At 43.5% G+C, this 13,759-nt stretch overlaps 1 protein-coding gene across 5 annotated transcripts in view; it reads left to right on the top strand.

The window, feature by feature from the left end:
* SFI1 (SFI1 centrin binding protein) overlaps nt 1-13,759 on the top strand; it is a 114,216-nt gene that overhangs the window by 54,766 nt on the left and 45,691 nt on the right. For all 5 annotated transcript variants that reach the window (XM_025400059.1, XM_025400060.1, XM_025400058.1 and 2 more), the window contains 2 exons: nt 3,965-4,082; nt 6,711-6,813. In XM_025400059.1, coding sequence (XP_025255844.1) covers nt 3,965-4,082; nt 6,711-6,813 — 221 coding nt within the window. The remainder of the gene's footprint in view (nt 1-3,964; nt 4,083-6,710; nt 6,814-13,759) is intronic.

Here is a 13,759-nt window from a genome sequence, read left to right as displayed (position 1 = left end):
TAGCCAGGATAGTCTCGATCTCCCGACCTCATGATCCGCCCACCTCAGCCTCCCAAAGTGCTGGGATTACAGGTGTGAGCCTAGGTTATTTATTTTTGCGGCTTTTTTTTTTTTTTTGAAGATGAGATCTTGCTTTGTTGCCTAGGCTGGAGTGCAGTGGTACAATCATAGTTTACTGTAGCCTCCATCTAACTGCTGGGCTCAGGTGATCCTCCTACCTCAACTTCCTGATTAGCTGGAACTACAGGCGTGTGCCGCCACACTTGGATAATTTTTTAATTTTTGTTTCATGCCAGGGTCTTGCTTTGTTGCCCAGGCTGGTTTCAAACACCTGACCTCAAGTGATCCTGCCACCTTGGCCTCCCCAAGTGCTGGGATTATAGGCAGGAGCCACCGCGCTCATTCTTGAGTGAGTTTTGGTAGTTTATATCTTTCAGGGAATTGGCTTATTTCAAATATGTTGTCAAATTTATGTGCATAGAGTGTTGCTTTTTTTTTTTTTTTTTTTTCTGATATAGAGTTTCACTGTTGTTGCCCAGACTGGAGTGCAATGGCACAATCTCGGCTCACTGCAACCTCCGCCTCCCTAGTTCAAGTGATTCTTCTGCCTCAACCTCCCAAGCAGCTGGGATTACAGGTGCCCGCCACCGTGCCTGGCTAATTTTTATATTTTTAATAGAGACGGGGTTTCACCATGCTGGCCAAGCTGCTCTGGAACTCCTGGCCTCAGGTCATCCACCCACCTCGGCCTCCCAAAGTACTGGGATTATAGGCATGAGCCACCGCGCCTAGCTGAGTATTTCATAACTGTAATTTTCATGTCTTCAGGATCTGTAGCTGTCACCCCCTTTCATTCCTGATGTTGGTGATTTATGTCTTTGATCTTTTATTCTTGGTTAATCTGGCTAGAGGTTTATCACTTTTATTGATCTTTACAAATAATCAACTTTGCATTCATTAATACTCTGTTTTTGTATTTGTTTTTTCTTTTTTCTGTTTTCAAGTTTCTTGATTTCTGCTCTTTTTTTTTTTCCAGATGGAGTCTCGCTTTGTCACCCAGGATGGAGTGCAGAGTAGCGTGATCTCGGCTCATTGCAGCCTCTGCCTCCTGGGTTCAAGCGATTTTCCTGCCTCAGCCTACTGAGTAGCTGGGATTACAGGTGCCTGCCACCACGCCTGGCTAATTTTTTTCATATTTTTAGTAGAGACATTTACTGCTAAAAAGTTCTCTTAAACACTGACTACATTACACGAATTTTAATAAGTTATATTTCTGTTTTCATTCAGTTAAAAATTGTTTTCTGATTTTCCCTGAGACCTCCTCTTTGCCCCACAGATTATTTAGAAGCGTGTTTAGTTTTCTAATATTTGGGAGTTTCTCAATATCTTTCTGTTAAGGATTTCTAGTTCATTCCATTATGGTCGGACAACAAGTCTTAGTATGATTTCAGTTCCTTTATTTTTGTTAAGGTTTGTTCTGTGGCCCCAAATACTCTATCTTGTAACGGTTCTAATATTTACTTGAAGAATGTACATTCTGCTGTCCTTTTTTTTTTTTTTTTTTTTGAGACGGAGTCTTGCTATGTTGCCCAGGCTAGGCTGGAGTGCAGTGGAGTGATCTCTGCTCACTGCAGCCTCCGCATCGCAGGTTCAAAGTATTCTCCTGCCTCAGCCTCCCGAGTAGCTGAGATTACAGGTGCCCGCTGCTACGTCTGGCTAGTTTTTTATATTTTCAGGAGAGATGGGGTTTCACCATGTTGGCCAGGCTGGTCTCGAACTCCTGACCTTGTGATTCGCCTGCCTCAGCCTCCCAAAGGCGTGAGCCACTGTGCCCAACTTCTGCTGTCTTATATTATTTATAGTTACAGTGAATCTAGCTAGATATTATGGAATAGAAGGAAAAAGTCACTTGTATGTTTAAGATAAAAAGAGTTGTCCAGGTGCTGTGGCTCACGCCTATAATCCCAGCACTTTGGGAGGCCGAGGTGGGCGGATTGCTTGAGTGCAGGAGTTCGAGACCAGCCCAGGCAACATGGCAAAACCTCATCTCTACAAAAAAATACAAAAATTAGCCAGGTGTGGTGGTGCATGCCTGTAGTCCCAGCTACTCAAGAGGCAAGAATTATTTCTAACATTTGACAAGTTATTTCAGGCCATTCCCGTAGACCTCAGGGAGTGTCCATTCACTCTTGCACTGTTAAATAAAAAGTTTGCAAGTACTTTTAGGCCTTAAGGAAGCAGGGTTCTCAAATTGTCGTGTGCATCAGAATCATGGCAGAGACAGTTAATGAGATTCCTGCATTCCATACTCTGGAAAGAGCAGTTAGTGTTTATTTTAGATACTCTTCATAGATAAATGATCTCATTTACACTTTCCAAACATACCTCTGAGAGAGGCACCATTTTACAGATGAGGAACTTGTATGAGATTACGTCTGTAATAAATGAAAGGGCCAGTAAGCCTGGCTTGTCTTACTCAGGATCCCAGACTCTAAACCACAGCACTACACGAGTCCTCATTACCTGAAGTGTGCTGATTCCTGAGGTCCATGGTGAAACCAAGGAAGATACATGTTAAATTATCCTTCGTATTTTGATTTGTCTTATCAACAACTGTGATATATATCGTTACAGTCCTATTGACTACATCTTGGAGGCTGTCCTAAAAATGATTTATATAATTTTATTTTCTCCTTTGTCTTCTAAAAAGAAGAGAAATTTACTTCATTAGTGGTGACTTTCATAATGAAAATACAGTTTACTACAAAGGGAGACCTGTGGGCCATTGCGTCTTCCATATCTAGTAAATTATCTTTTCTTTACTGAAAAGAGTGAGCTTGGAGTCAAACAGCAAGTTTTATATCATGATTTCTTCTTCTTTAACTTTATATTATGGAAAACTTTAAATATCTACACAATTGAAAAATTTTTGTTTTTTTGAAATGGGGTCTCACTCTGTCGCCCAGGCTGGAGTGCAGTGGTGCGATCTTGGCTCACTGCAACCTCTCCCTCCCAGGTTTGAGCAGTTCTTCTGCCTCACCCTCCCTAGTAGCTGGGACTATAGGCGCATGCCACCACACGCGGCTAATTTTTGTACTTCTAGTAGAGATGGTGTTTCACCACGTTGGTCAGGCTGGTCTGGAATTCCTGACCTCAGGTGATCCGCCTGTTTTGGCCTTCCAAAGTGCTGGGATTACAGGCGTAAGCCACCGCGCCCGCCTGAAAGATATTTAATAGAGTAATGAACATCCATGTATCCATTACCCAGCTTTGATTATCCACTCATGCCATTATTGTTAAGATCCATCTCTCCACTTCTTTGCTGCCTGTTTATTCACATCATTTCATCTAAAAATTGCAGAGTATATCTATAAAAATAAACGCTTTTAAAGCAGAGAGTTGGCCGGGCGCGGTGGCTCAAGCCTGTAATCCCAGCACTTTGGGAGGCCGAGACGGGCGGATCACGAGGTCAGGAGATCGAGACCATCCTGGCTAACACGGTGAAACCCCGTCTCTACTAAAAAAAAAAAATTCAAAAAAACTAACCGGGTGAGGTGGTGGGCGCCTGTAGTCCCAGCTACTCGGGAGGCTGAGGCAGGAGAATGGCGTGAACCCGGGAGGCGGGGCTTGCAGTGAGCTGAGATCCGGCCACTGCACTCCAGCCTGGGCGGCAAAGCGAGACTCCGTCTCAAAAAAAAAAAAACAAAAAACAAAACAGAGTTTTTGAGCAGTTCAGTACATGGATTTTCCTTTAAATGCTTTGTAAATGTCGTTACTTGCACAAAGCCTTCGTGTGTTCTTGCACTCTTAATTAATTTTGTAGTGATTCACAACTTTTCCAGCAGGGGGCACTTGGAAGCTGGAGGGATTTAGGTATTCAAAGGAGAGCCCTTGAGCTTTTATCATAACTCAGTGTAATCCATCTCTTCCCATGCTTTTTGAAAAATCTCTTTGGTGAATCTAGATGCAAAGCAAAAGATGCGACAGGCTTGGAAGTCCTGGTTGATCTACGTGGTTGTTCGTAGGACCAAACTTCAGATGCAGACTACGGCTCTGGAGTTTAGGCAACGGAGTATCTTAAGGTGAGTCTGCTCAACTGCCCTACAGAGTATCAACCATCATTTTACCTCATCAGTTTTATGGTGCTGGAAAACAGCATAAAACCCCACCTTAAAACAATGGTTTGTGGTTGGTTTTATTTTTATTTATTTATTTATTTTTCGAGATAGGGTCTTACTCTGTCACCCAGGTTGGAGTGCAGTGGCACAATATCAGTTTACTGTAACTTCCACCTCCTAGGCTCAAGCAGTCCTTCCACCTCAGCCCCCCGAGCAGCTGGGACTACAGGCATGCACCACTATGCCCAGCTAATTTTTTTTTTTTTTTCATTTTTTTGTAGAGGCGAGGTTTTATCATGTTTCCCAGGCTGGTTTTGAATTCATGGGCTCAAGCGATCTGCCCACCTCAGCCTCCCTAAGTGCTGGGATTATAGGCATGAGCCACCATGCCCCATTCTCACCTTGAAACAATGTTTTGAATGTAGTTGATGCCTAATAAAGATTTATTGATAACTTGTTTATAAGATCAGTTTCACATAATCATAATTAACACGAATTGAGTGCTTACTATGTTCTAAACTCTGTTAAGTTTGTGTGTGCATGTGATAATTTTGTAATGTAAAGTATCTTATCTAACTCTTACCATAAACTGTAAGTACCATTATTGTACAGATTAAGTTGTACAATAAGGCTCAGAGAGGTCGAGTAACTTGCCTAGCACATACAGGTTGTAATTGGCAAAACTAAGGCTCACCCACCCATACTCTTAACTGCTGTTCTGCATTGCAGCCCATCAGCATTGTAGACATACTGGAAGAACATGAATTAGTCCACTTTTGTAGCCAGATGTGTAACAATGAGCTGCATTATAATGGACAGATTTCACTCTCTTGTCTGTAGTGATCCACTGGTGTCCTGAATGGTAGTATATTAAGAGCTCACTTCCTGCCTGAAAGAGTTGGGTATTGAACAAAGTATGGATAATAGGAGAGGCTTTCAGCTGCACTTACTTGGGTTTGAACCCCTCTTCCAGCCTGTATTATTGGGTCATTTCATCTCTTCAGCTCTTATTTTCTTCATCATTGAAATTGTTACACCATACTTACAGGTTTGTCATCAGGAATAAATAAAGTAATATCTGTAAAGTGTTTAACAGTGTCCAGAACATCAGTGGGCATAAAGAAGTTATTTATTTAAGTAGAAATAAAATAGGCAGAGTGCAGTAGCTCAGACCTGTAATCCCAACACTTTAGGAGGCTAAGGTGGGAGGATTGCTTGAGGCCAGGAGTTTGAGACCAGCCTGGGCAACAAAGCCAAGACACTGTCTCTACACACAAAAAAATATTTTTAATAAGTAATTAAAATCGTTACTTAAAATGTATTCAGCAAGTATTTCAAAGTGCCTAATTAGTATGCAATTTTACTTGAGTCTGAGTGATTTTTTTCTTCCCCCGAGATTTATTCTCGCACTGTTGCCCAGGCTGGAGTACAGTGGCGTGATCTTGGCTCACTGCAACCTCCGCTTCCCAGGTTCAAGCTGTTCTTCTGCCTCAGCCTCCCGAGTAGCTGGGATCACAGGAGCATGCCACTATCACCCGGCTAATTTTGTTTTTGTTTTTGTTTTCGAGATGGAGTTTTACTCTTGTTGCCCAGGCTGGAGTGCAATGGTGCAGTCTCGGCTCACCGCAACCTCCACCTCCCAGGTTCAAGCAATTCTCCTGCCTCAGCCTCCTGAGTAGATGGGATTACAAGCATGCACCACCGGCCGGGCACGGTGGCTCAAGCCTGTAATCCCAGCACTTTGGGAGGCCGAGGCGGGTGGATCACGAGGTCAGGAGATCGAGACTATCCTGGCTAACATGGTGAAACCCCGTCTCTACTAAAAATACAAAAAACTAGCCGGGCGTGGTGGCGGGCGCCTGTAGTCTCAGCTACTTGGGAGGCTGAGGGGGGAGAATGGCGTGAACCCGGGAGGCGGAGCTTGCAGTGAGCTGAGATCACGCCACTGCACTCCAGCCTGGGAGCACAGCGAGACTCTGTCTCAAAAAAAAAAACAAAAACAAAAACAAAAAAACAAGCATGCACCACCACGCCCGGCTAATTTTGTATTTTTAGTAGAGACGGGGTTTGTCCGTGTTGAGGCTGGTCTCGAACTCCTGATCACAGGTGATCCGCCCGCCTTGGCCTCCCAAAGTGCTGGGATTACAGGCGTGAGCCACTGCGCCCTGCCTAATTTTGAATTTTTAATAGAGACAGGGTTTCACTATGTTGGCCAGGCTGCTCTCAAACTCCTGACCTCAGGTGATCCACACGCCTCAGCCTCCCAAAGTGCTGGGATTACAGGCATAAGCCAGTGTGCCAGGCCATAACTTATGTTTTTTAACAAACCAAATTGTGTAGGCCAAACAGAGCATATCTGTGGTGTCTAAAGCAGGATCTGACCGTAGGAACCATAAGTTTCCAACCATTAATTGGCAGATCTGGGACTTTTTCTCGATTTTTTTTTTTTTTTTTCCCCCAGCAGTGAATCTAGAGATGGTGCTATGAAGGAGAGAGCTAGAGCTGAGGGTCTGAGGCCCCACACTAACTGCTCCTCTCTTTTCTGAGTGGTTTTTTTCTGATGGATTCCATCTTTGATTTGCTCTTTCACAGGGTGTGGTGGAGCATGTGGAGGCAGCAACTAGGACAGGTCCGTGTGAGCCGTGCCCTCCATGCCTCTGCTGTGAAGCACAGGGCCCTGAGCCTCCAGCTGCAGGTGAGTCCAGTAAACGTGGGTTTTGGTATCCTCTGTCCATGTTGTCAAGTGTCTCACCCACAGAGGGAAGTGCTGGGCCTTCCCTGCAGCTCAGGGCCTGAGCCGGGGTGGGGGCAGAGGTAATCCGGAAGGCTGGGCTCTTCCAGAGGGAGGCTGCTGTTAGGAATAAAGCAGAGGCTTGTCCTAGATGAGCCTAGATCAGTGGCTTCCAGAGTGCTTCTGGTAGTTGTGGAGCTGGAGAGGGATTTATGAATTAGTTGTAAACATGTTTAGAGAAACAGCAGTATACTCTGATTTCCTCATTACTGTTTTCCTACAGCAAATCAGAAAATAATTGGGGCAGAAAAGAAACTAAGACTGAAGAGAAAACCTGGCTGCTGCTGCTTTGTAGTTTTGATGGTCTTAGAGTGTTCTTTTAGGCAAGCCCCTAGCTTTTTTTGTCAATCGTAAAGGACTAAGGCCTGTACTAAAACTTTCTTATCCTTTGACATGTTCTCTGAATTCTTGTCATGTTTTTATGTCTGCTGGGTACTTACAGAGCTGCCAAGTAAGTTATAGGAAATAGAACCGGGAAGAGGAAAAAAAAAATTAGTGCCTGTTTCCAAATGTAGGAATAGTATCTTCTTATTCTAACAACAAATTGCATAGTCCCTGCGAATATGTGCAAATCACATGCAAATAGCATATATAGTCATCCAGATCAGTGATCAGCAAACTGGCTCACAGGCCAACTTTGGGCTGCTTTCTGTGTTTGTAAATAAAGTTTTATTGGGATGCTGTTACACCCATTCATTTACGTATCATCTGTGGCTGCTTTCCGATTACAAGGGCAGTGTAGAGTAGTTGCAAAAGAGACCTTACGGCCTGCAAAAACTAAACTATTTGTTTTCTGACCCTTTAAGAAAAAGTTTGCTGACCTCTGAACTTGTTAAGGTCTTCTGAGGCGATAGCAAGGAAATAAGAGACACAGCCAATAATAATAACAGTACCAATAGCAGCAGCAGCTGCAGCCTGAGTGACAGAATGGGATCTTGTCTCAAAAACAAAAAAGAAGAAGAAGTAGCTTTTATCGTTGTCTACTTGTGTTAGGTGCTGGACTAAGTGCTTTACGTGCATTATCTAATTTTCACAAACCTTTTAAAAAAGTCCCATGTTATTGTTAAGAAAACCAGGAAGGTTAAATAACTTGAACCAGGGTCATATGTATAGTGAAGGTTAGAACTAGGTTTTAACCTAAGCAGCCAGAAAGCTGCATCATTATCTTTTTTTTTTTTTTTTTTGAGACAGAGTATCACTTGCTGTCTCACCCAGACTGGAGTGCAGTGGCACGATCTCGGCTCATTGCAACCTCCGCCTCCTGGGTTCAAGCAATTCTCTTGCCTCAGCCTACCAAGTAGCTGGGACTACAGACGCATGCTGCCACGCCCGGCTAATTTTTTTGTATTTTAGTAGAGATGGGGTTTCACTGTGTTGCCCAGGCTGGTCGCTAACTCCTGAGCTCAGGCAATCTGCCTGCCTCAGCCTCCCAAAGTGCTGGGATTACAACGGTGAGCCACCGTGCCTGGCCCAGAATTTTTTAAAGTAACAAAATTTAATGGAATGGACACTACCAAAGCTCTACCCTCCCTCCCTCCCTTCTACTACCTCTCCTCCTTAGAGATAGCCACTCCTGATTCTGGTATGATTGTTCTCCTATCTTCTTTTTTCTTGTAAAAATATGTGCACATATCCTTAAATAATAAATGTGGGCCGGGCGCGGTGGCTCAAGCCTGTAATCCCAGCACTTTGGGAGGCCGAGACGGGTGGATCACGAGGTCAGGAGATCAAGACCATCCTGGCGAACACGGTGAAACCCCGTCTCTACTAAAAAAATACAAAAAACTAGCTGGGCGAGGTGGCGGGCGCCTGTAGTCCCAGCTACTTGGGAGGCTGAGGCAGGAGAATGGCATAAACCCGGGAGGCGGAGCTTGCAGTGAGCTGAGATCCGGCCACTGCACTCCAGCCTGGGTGACAGAGCAAGACTCTGTCTCAAAAAAAAAAAAAAATAATAATAATAAATGTGTGGTGCACTCCTGTAGTCCTATCTACTCCGGAGGCTGTGGCAGGATGATCACTTCAGGTCAAGTGTTTGAGGCTAGCCTGGGCAATATAATTAGACCCCATCACTTTAAAAGAGGTGGGAGAGGCCACGGTGGCCTACGCCTGAATACCAGGACTTCGGGAGGCCAAAATAAGAGGATCACTTGAGTTTAGGAGTTCAAGACCAGACTAGGCAACACAATGAGACCCCATCTCTACAAAAAAAAAAAAAAAAAAATTAGCTAGACGTGGTGGTGCATGCCTGTTGTCCCAGCTACTTGGAGGCTTAGGTTGGAGGATCACTTGAACCTGGGAGGTCAAGGCTGTGGTGAGCCATTGATCATGCCACTGCACTCCAGCCTGGACAGTAGAGCAAGACCCTGTCTCAAAAATAAATAAGTAAATAAATAAGTAAATAGCATGGCTTTGTGTAGTTGGGACATTTATGAATGGTGTCATACTGTACTTTGCAACTTGTTTTTTTAGTGCAACGGTATATTTTTGAGGTTTAGCCATGTGATTTCTTTCTTCCTTTTTAAAAATAGAGACAGGGTCTTTCTCCGTTGCCCAGGCTGTTCTTTAACTTGCAGCCTCAAGCAATTCTCATACCTTGGCTTCTTAAAGTGCTGGGATTACAGGCCTGAGCCACCCTGCTTGGCCCTATCTATGTGGATAGACAGAGATTTATTAACTGTGTATATTATGCCATTGTATAAACAAGGCACAGTTTATCTGCTTACTGATGGACTGTTGACTACCTCTGCTTTTTATAATTATGAACAATACTGCCGAGAGCATCCTTTTTTTTTTTTTTGAGACTCCATGCAGTGGTGCGATCTCAGCTCACTGCAACCTCCGCCTCCCAGGTTCAGGCGATTCTCCTGCCTTAGCCTCCCAAGTAGCTGGGACTACAGGTGTGCGCCACCACATCCAGCTAATCTTTGTATTTTTAGTAGAGATGGGGTTTCACCATGTTGGCCAGGCTAGACTTAAACTCCTGATCCACCTGTCTTTGCCTCCCAAAGTGCTGGGATTACAAGCATGAGCCACCATGCCTGGCCCCCAGTTTCTTTTAATTATTCACAGATCTGTTTCTCGGCTCTCTTCCATTCATGTATTTGTCTATCCATACCATACAAATACCGTACTCTTTTAGTTACGATTTGATGAAGCAGGTAAGCAAGAGTGTAGGTTCTTGAGTCAGACTGTCCAGTGGAATTCTGCCTCTATCACCTATTAGCTTTGTGCCTTTGAATGAGTTATTTCACCTTGTTTGTACCTCAGAATTCTTTTTTTTTCTTTTTCTTTTTTTTTTTTTTGAGATGGAGTCTTACTCTGTTGCGCAGGCTGGAGTGCAGTAGCCGGATCTCAGCTCACTGCAAGTTCCGCCTCCCGGGTTTACGCCATTCTCCTGCCTCAGCCTCCCGAGTAGCTGGGACTACAGGCGCCCGCCACCTCGCCCGGCTAGTTTTTTGTATTTTTTAGTAGAGACGGGGTTTCACCGTTTTAGCCAGGATGGTCTCGATCTCCTGATCTCATGATCCGCCCGTCTCGGCCTCCCAAAGTGCTGGAATTACAGGCTTGAGCCACCGCGCCCGGCCAGAATTCTTATCTGTAAGTAGATCATAATAGTACCTACCTCATGAGATTGTTGAGGCTTTAGTAGGACGATCCAGTTATTTTTTTTTTTTTTTTTTTTTTTTTGAGACGGAGTCTGGCTCTGTCTCCCAGACTGGATGGAGTGCAGTGGCGCGATCTCGGCTCACTGCAAGCTCTGCCTCCCGGGTTCACGCCATTCTCCTGCCTCAGCCTCCCGAGTAGCTGGGACCACAGGCGCCCGCCACCTCGCCTGGCTAGTTTTTTGTATTTTTTAGTAGAGACGGGGTTTCACCGTGTTCGCCAGGGTGGTCTCGATCTCCTGACCTCGTGATCCGCCCGTCTCGGCCTCCCAAAGTGCTGGGATTACAGGCTTGAGCCACCGCGCCCGGCCCCAGTTATTAATAATATACTCAGAGCAATGCTTGGAATATGGAAATGCTTGATAAATGCTAGCTTTTTATTACTATTCCTACTTAACATATAGCTCTTAAGGCTCTATATTTGAGAGAGAATCCCCTTTATTCTTGTTTTGTTTTTAAACTTGTCTTAATTGTTCTTCTGTACTCTTTCTTATTAATTTTAGGATCAACTTGTCAAGTTCTATAACAAAGCCTATTAGGATTTTTTTTTCTTTTTTTTTGAGACAGAGTCTTGCTCTGTCACCCACCCACTGGAGTACAGTGGTGCGATCTTGGCTCGCTGCAAGCTCTGCCTCCCAGGTTCACACCATTCTCTTGCCTCAGCCTCCCGAGTAGATGGGACTACAGGCGCCCGCCACCTCACCCGGCTAATTTTTTGTATTTTTAGTAGAGATGGTGTTTCACCATGTTAGTCAGGAGGGTCTCGATCTCCTGACCTCGTGATCTGCCTGCCTTGGCCTCCCAAAGTGCTGGAATTAACAGGCGTGAGCTACCGCACCTGGCTCAGCCTATTGGGATTTGTATTGCAATGTACTGACAGCTTATTAGGTTAGAAAAATTGTCATATGGAGTCATTTCATCTATGAATTTGATATATCTCATATTGCTGAGCTTGAGAAGGGAGAGTAGGAAGGATGAGATCATGAGGTAACAGCCAGAACGTAGGGCCTTGCAGGCAGCACCTGAGAAAAAAGGCTTTGACTTTTATTCCTGGGAAGGTGAAGAGCTGCTGGCTCTGAGCAGAGGAGTAACATGATTGTACCTACCTCTTAACAGGATTCTCTGATGCATAGTGTACTGCTTTTGGGGTAAGAAAGGGAAGGATATATATGAATGTGTGTCTGTGTGTTTGTGGTGTGTGTGTGTATGTCTGTGTTTGCTTATATTTTCAAGAAGGAATAATGGAAAAATAAATGAAAAACTTACCAAAAAATGGTTACCTATAGGAGGAGGGAGGGAAGAGCATAGGAATAGAGTACTTCTGTGAATTTACTTTGTTACATAGTTTTAACTTCGGAACTATGCAAATATTTTATATAATTACAAAGCAAGAGTAAATAAAAAAGCAATTGATATATTTTCAAAACAAACTGAAATAAACATATCAAGTTTGTGGCAATGACTACACAGAAAATAATTACTTCAAGTAACTTTAAAATACAATATTTTGACTGTTCACCCTGGTGGAATGTGTTAAAAGGACATAATGAACTGCTAAGAAATCTAAAACCACATTCTTATTAAACAAGTGTTATTGTTACTAGGAGGTTTGAAATTGTTGTATTGAAAGTATAGTTACATTGTAAGATAAAGCAAATAATTATGGCAGTGTTGTTAGGAATAAAGATCTTCAATAGAAAAGATTACAAGTATAAAAATTAAAGAAATTAAATCTGCAGTTGGAACTGTAAATATCAATATGGACTCAATTATATATGTATGTGTATATATATGTATATATGTGTATATATGTGTATGTATATATATGTGTATATATGTGTATGTGTGTATATATGTGTGTATATAACCATAAATACATTTCTGGCCTGGCACGGTGGCTCCCAGCACTTTGGGAGGCAGAGGCAGGTGGATCACCCGAGGTCAGGAGTTCGAGAACAGCCTGGCCAACATGGTGATACCCCATCTCTACTAAACATATAAAAAAATTAGTTGGGCGTGGTGGTGGTGGGCACCTGTAATCCCAGCTACTCAAGAGGCTGAGGCACGAGAATCATTCGAATCCAGGAGGCAGAGGTTGCAGTGAGCCAAGATTGTGCCAACTGCACTCCAGCCTGGGTGACAGAGTGAGACCCTGTCTCAAAAAAAAAAAAAAAAAAAAGGCATTTCTAACTCTATTTACTGAAAAGACTTAGAAGCAGTGACCAGTAGTATAGCATTTAGTATCCCCAGTGCCCAAGTTGTGGTCTTAACTATTTCCCACTAATAGGAAGCAGGGCTTTTTAGAGAAATGGCTGATTATAGGTCTGGGGCAGGAAATAGACAAGATACACCTAGGACATAGTGTGGTGAAGACTGAGGAACTTAACAAAAGCTAATGGAATTGTGTCAGAAGGACTCAGGGACCAATTTGGAAGGGTTCCCGGGGCTTAAGATAGAAAAGTTTGAGCATCAAAAAACAATAAGCTAGGCATGGTGGTGCCTGTAGCCCCAGCTACTCAGGAAGCTGAGGCAGGAGGATCACTTGAGCCCAGTAGATTGAAAACATCAAGTACATAAAATTCATGCATTTGAAATAACTTTAAAAGAAAGTGGAACTCGTCGGTCATGATTTTGGGTTGTTAGGGGAGTAACTCAATTCTTTAAAAATTAATGAAGGCAAAAAATGAAGCATTTATCCCACCTTTCCTGTATAAACTGTTAACTCCAAGAAACCAGAGGGTTAACGAGAGAGAAGGCTTCTTTATAGAATTCCAGTTAATAAATGCAGAAGGAGTACTAGCATAGAAAATTGCTGTTTTGCCACCTCTAATGAGGACACAGATCTAGGCAGCCATCACTAGGTGAGAGGATGGTGGGAAAATACAGGAGAAATCTGGCTACCTGCCGTCTGAATCCACCAGACAACCTTGGCATTGCTACAACTATGGCAGCCAGACTTGATGTGCCTCATGATACTATGTAAGTGGAAGTACCCAGCCACATTCATGAACTGTTCTTGCCTAAAAAATTGAACATGACTCCAAGCCTAATGCGAGTCTCTCAGTTTATAGGAAATACAGGGGTCAGAGTAACAAGTTAAAGACACCTCGAGATTACAGTCAGTCACATCCAAAATGTAGGACATTTTATAGGATAGATGACTTGATTTCTCTAGTAGATTGATGGCA

The sequence above is a fragment of the Theropithecus gelada genome, chromosome 10 (assembly GCF_003255815.1).
Source record: "Theropithecus gelada isolate Dixy chromosome 10, Tgel_1.0, whole genome shotgun sequence".
NCBI classification, from domain to species: domain Eukaryota; kingdom Metazoa; phylum Chordata; class Mammalia; order Primates; family Cercopithecidae; genus Theropithecus; species Theropithecus gelada.
The sequence above is the reverse complement of the archived record's forward strand: the minus strand, read 5'-3'. Positions and strand labels throughout refer to the sequence as shown.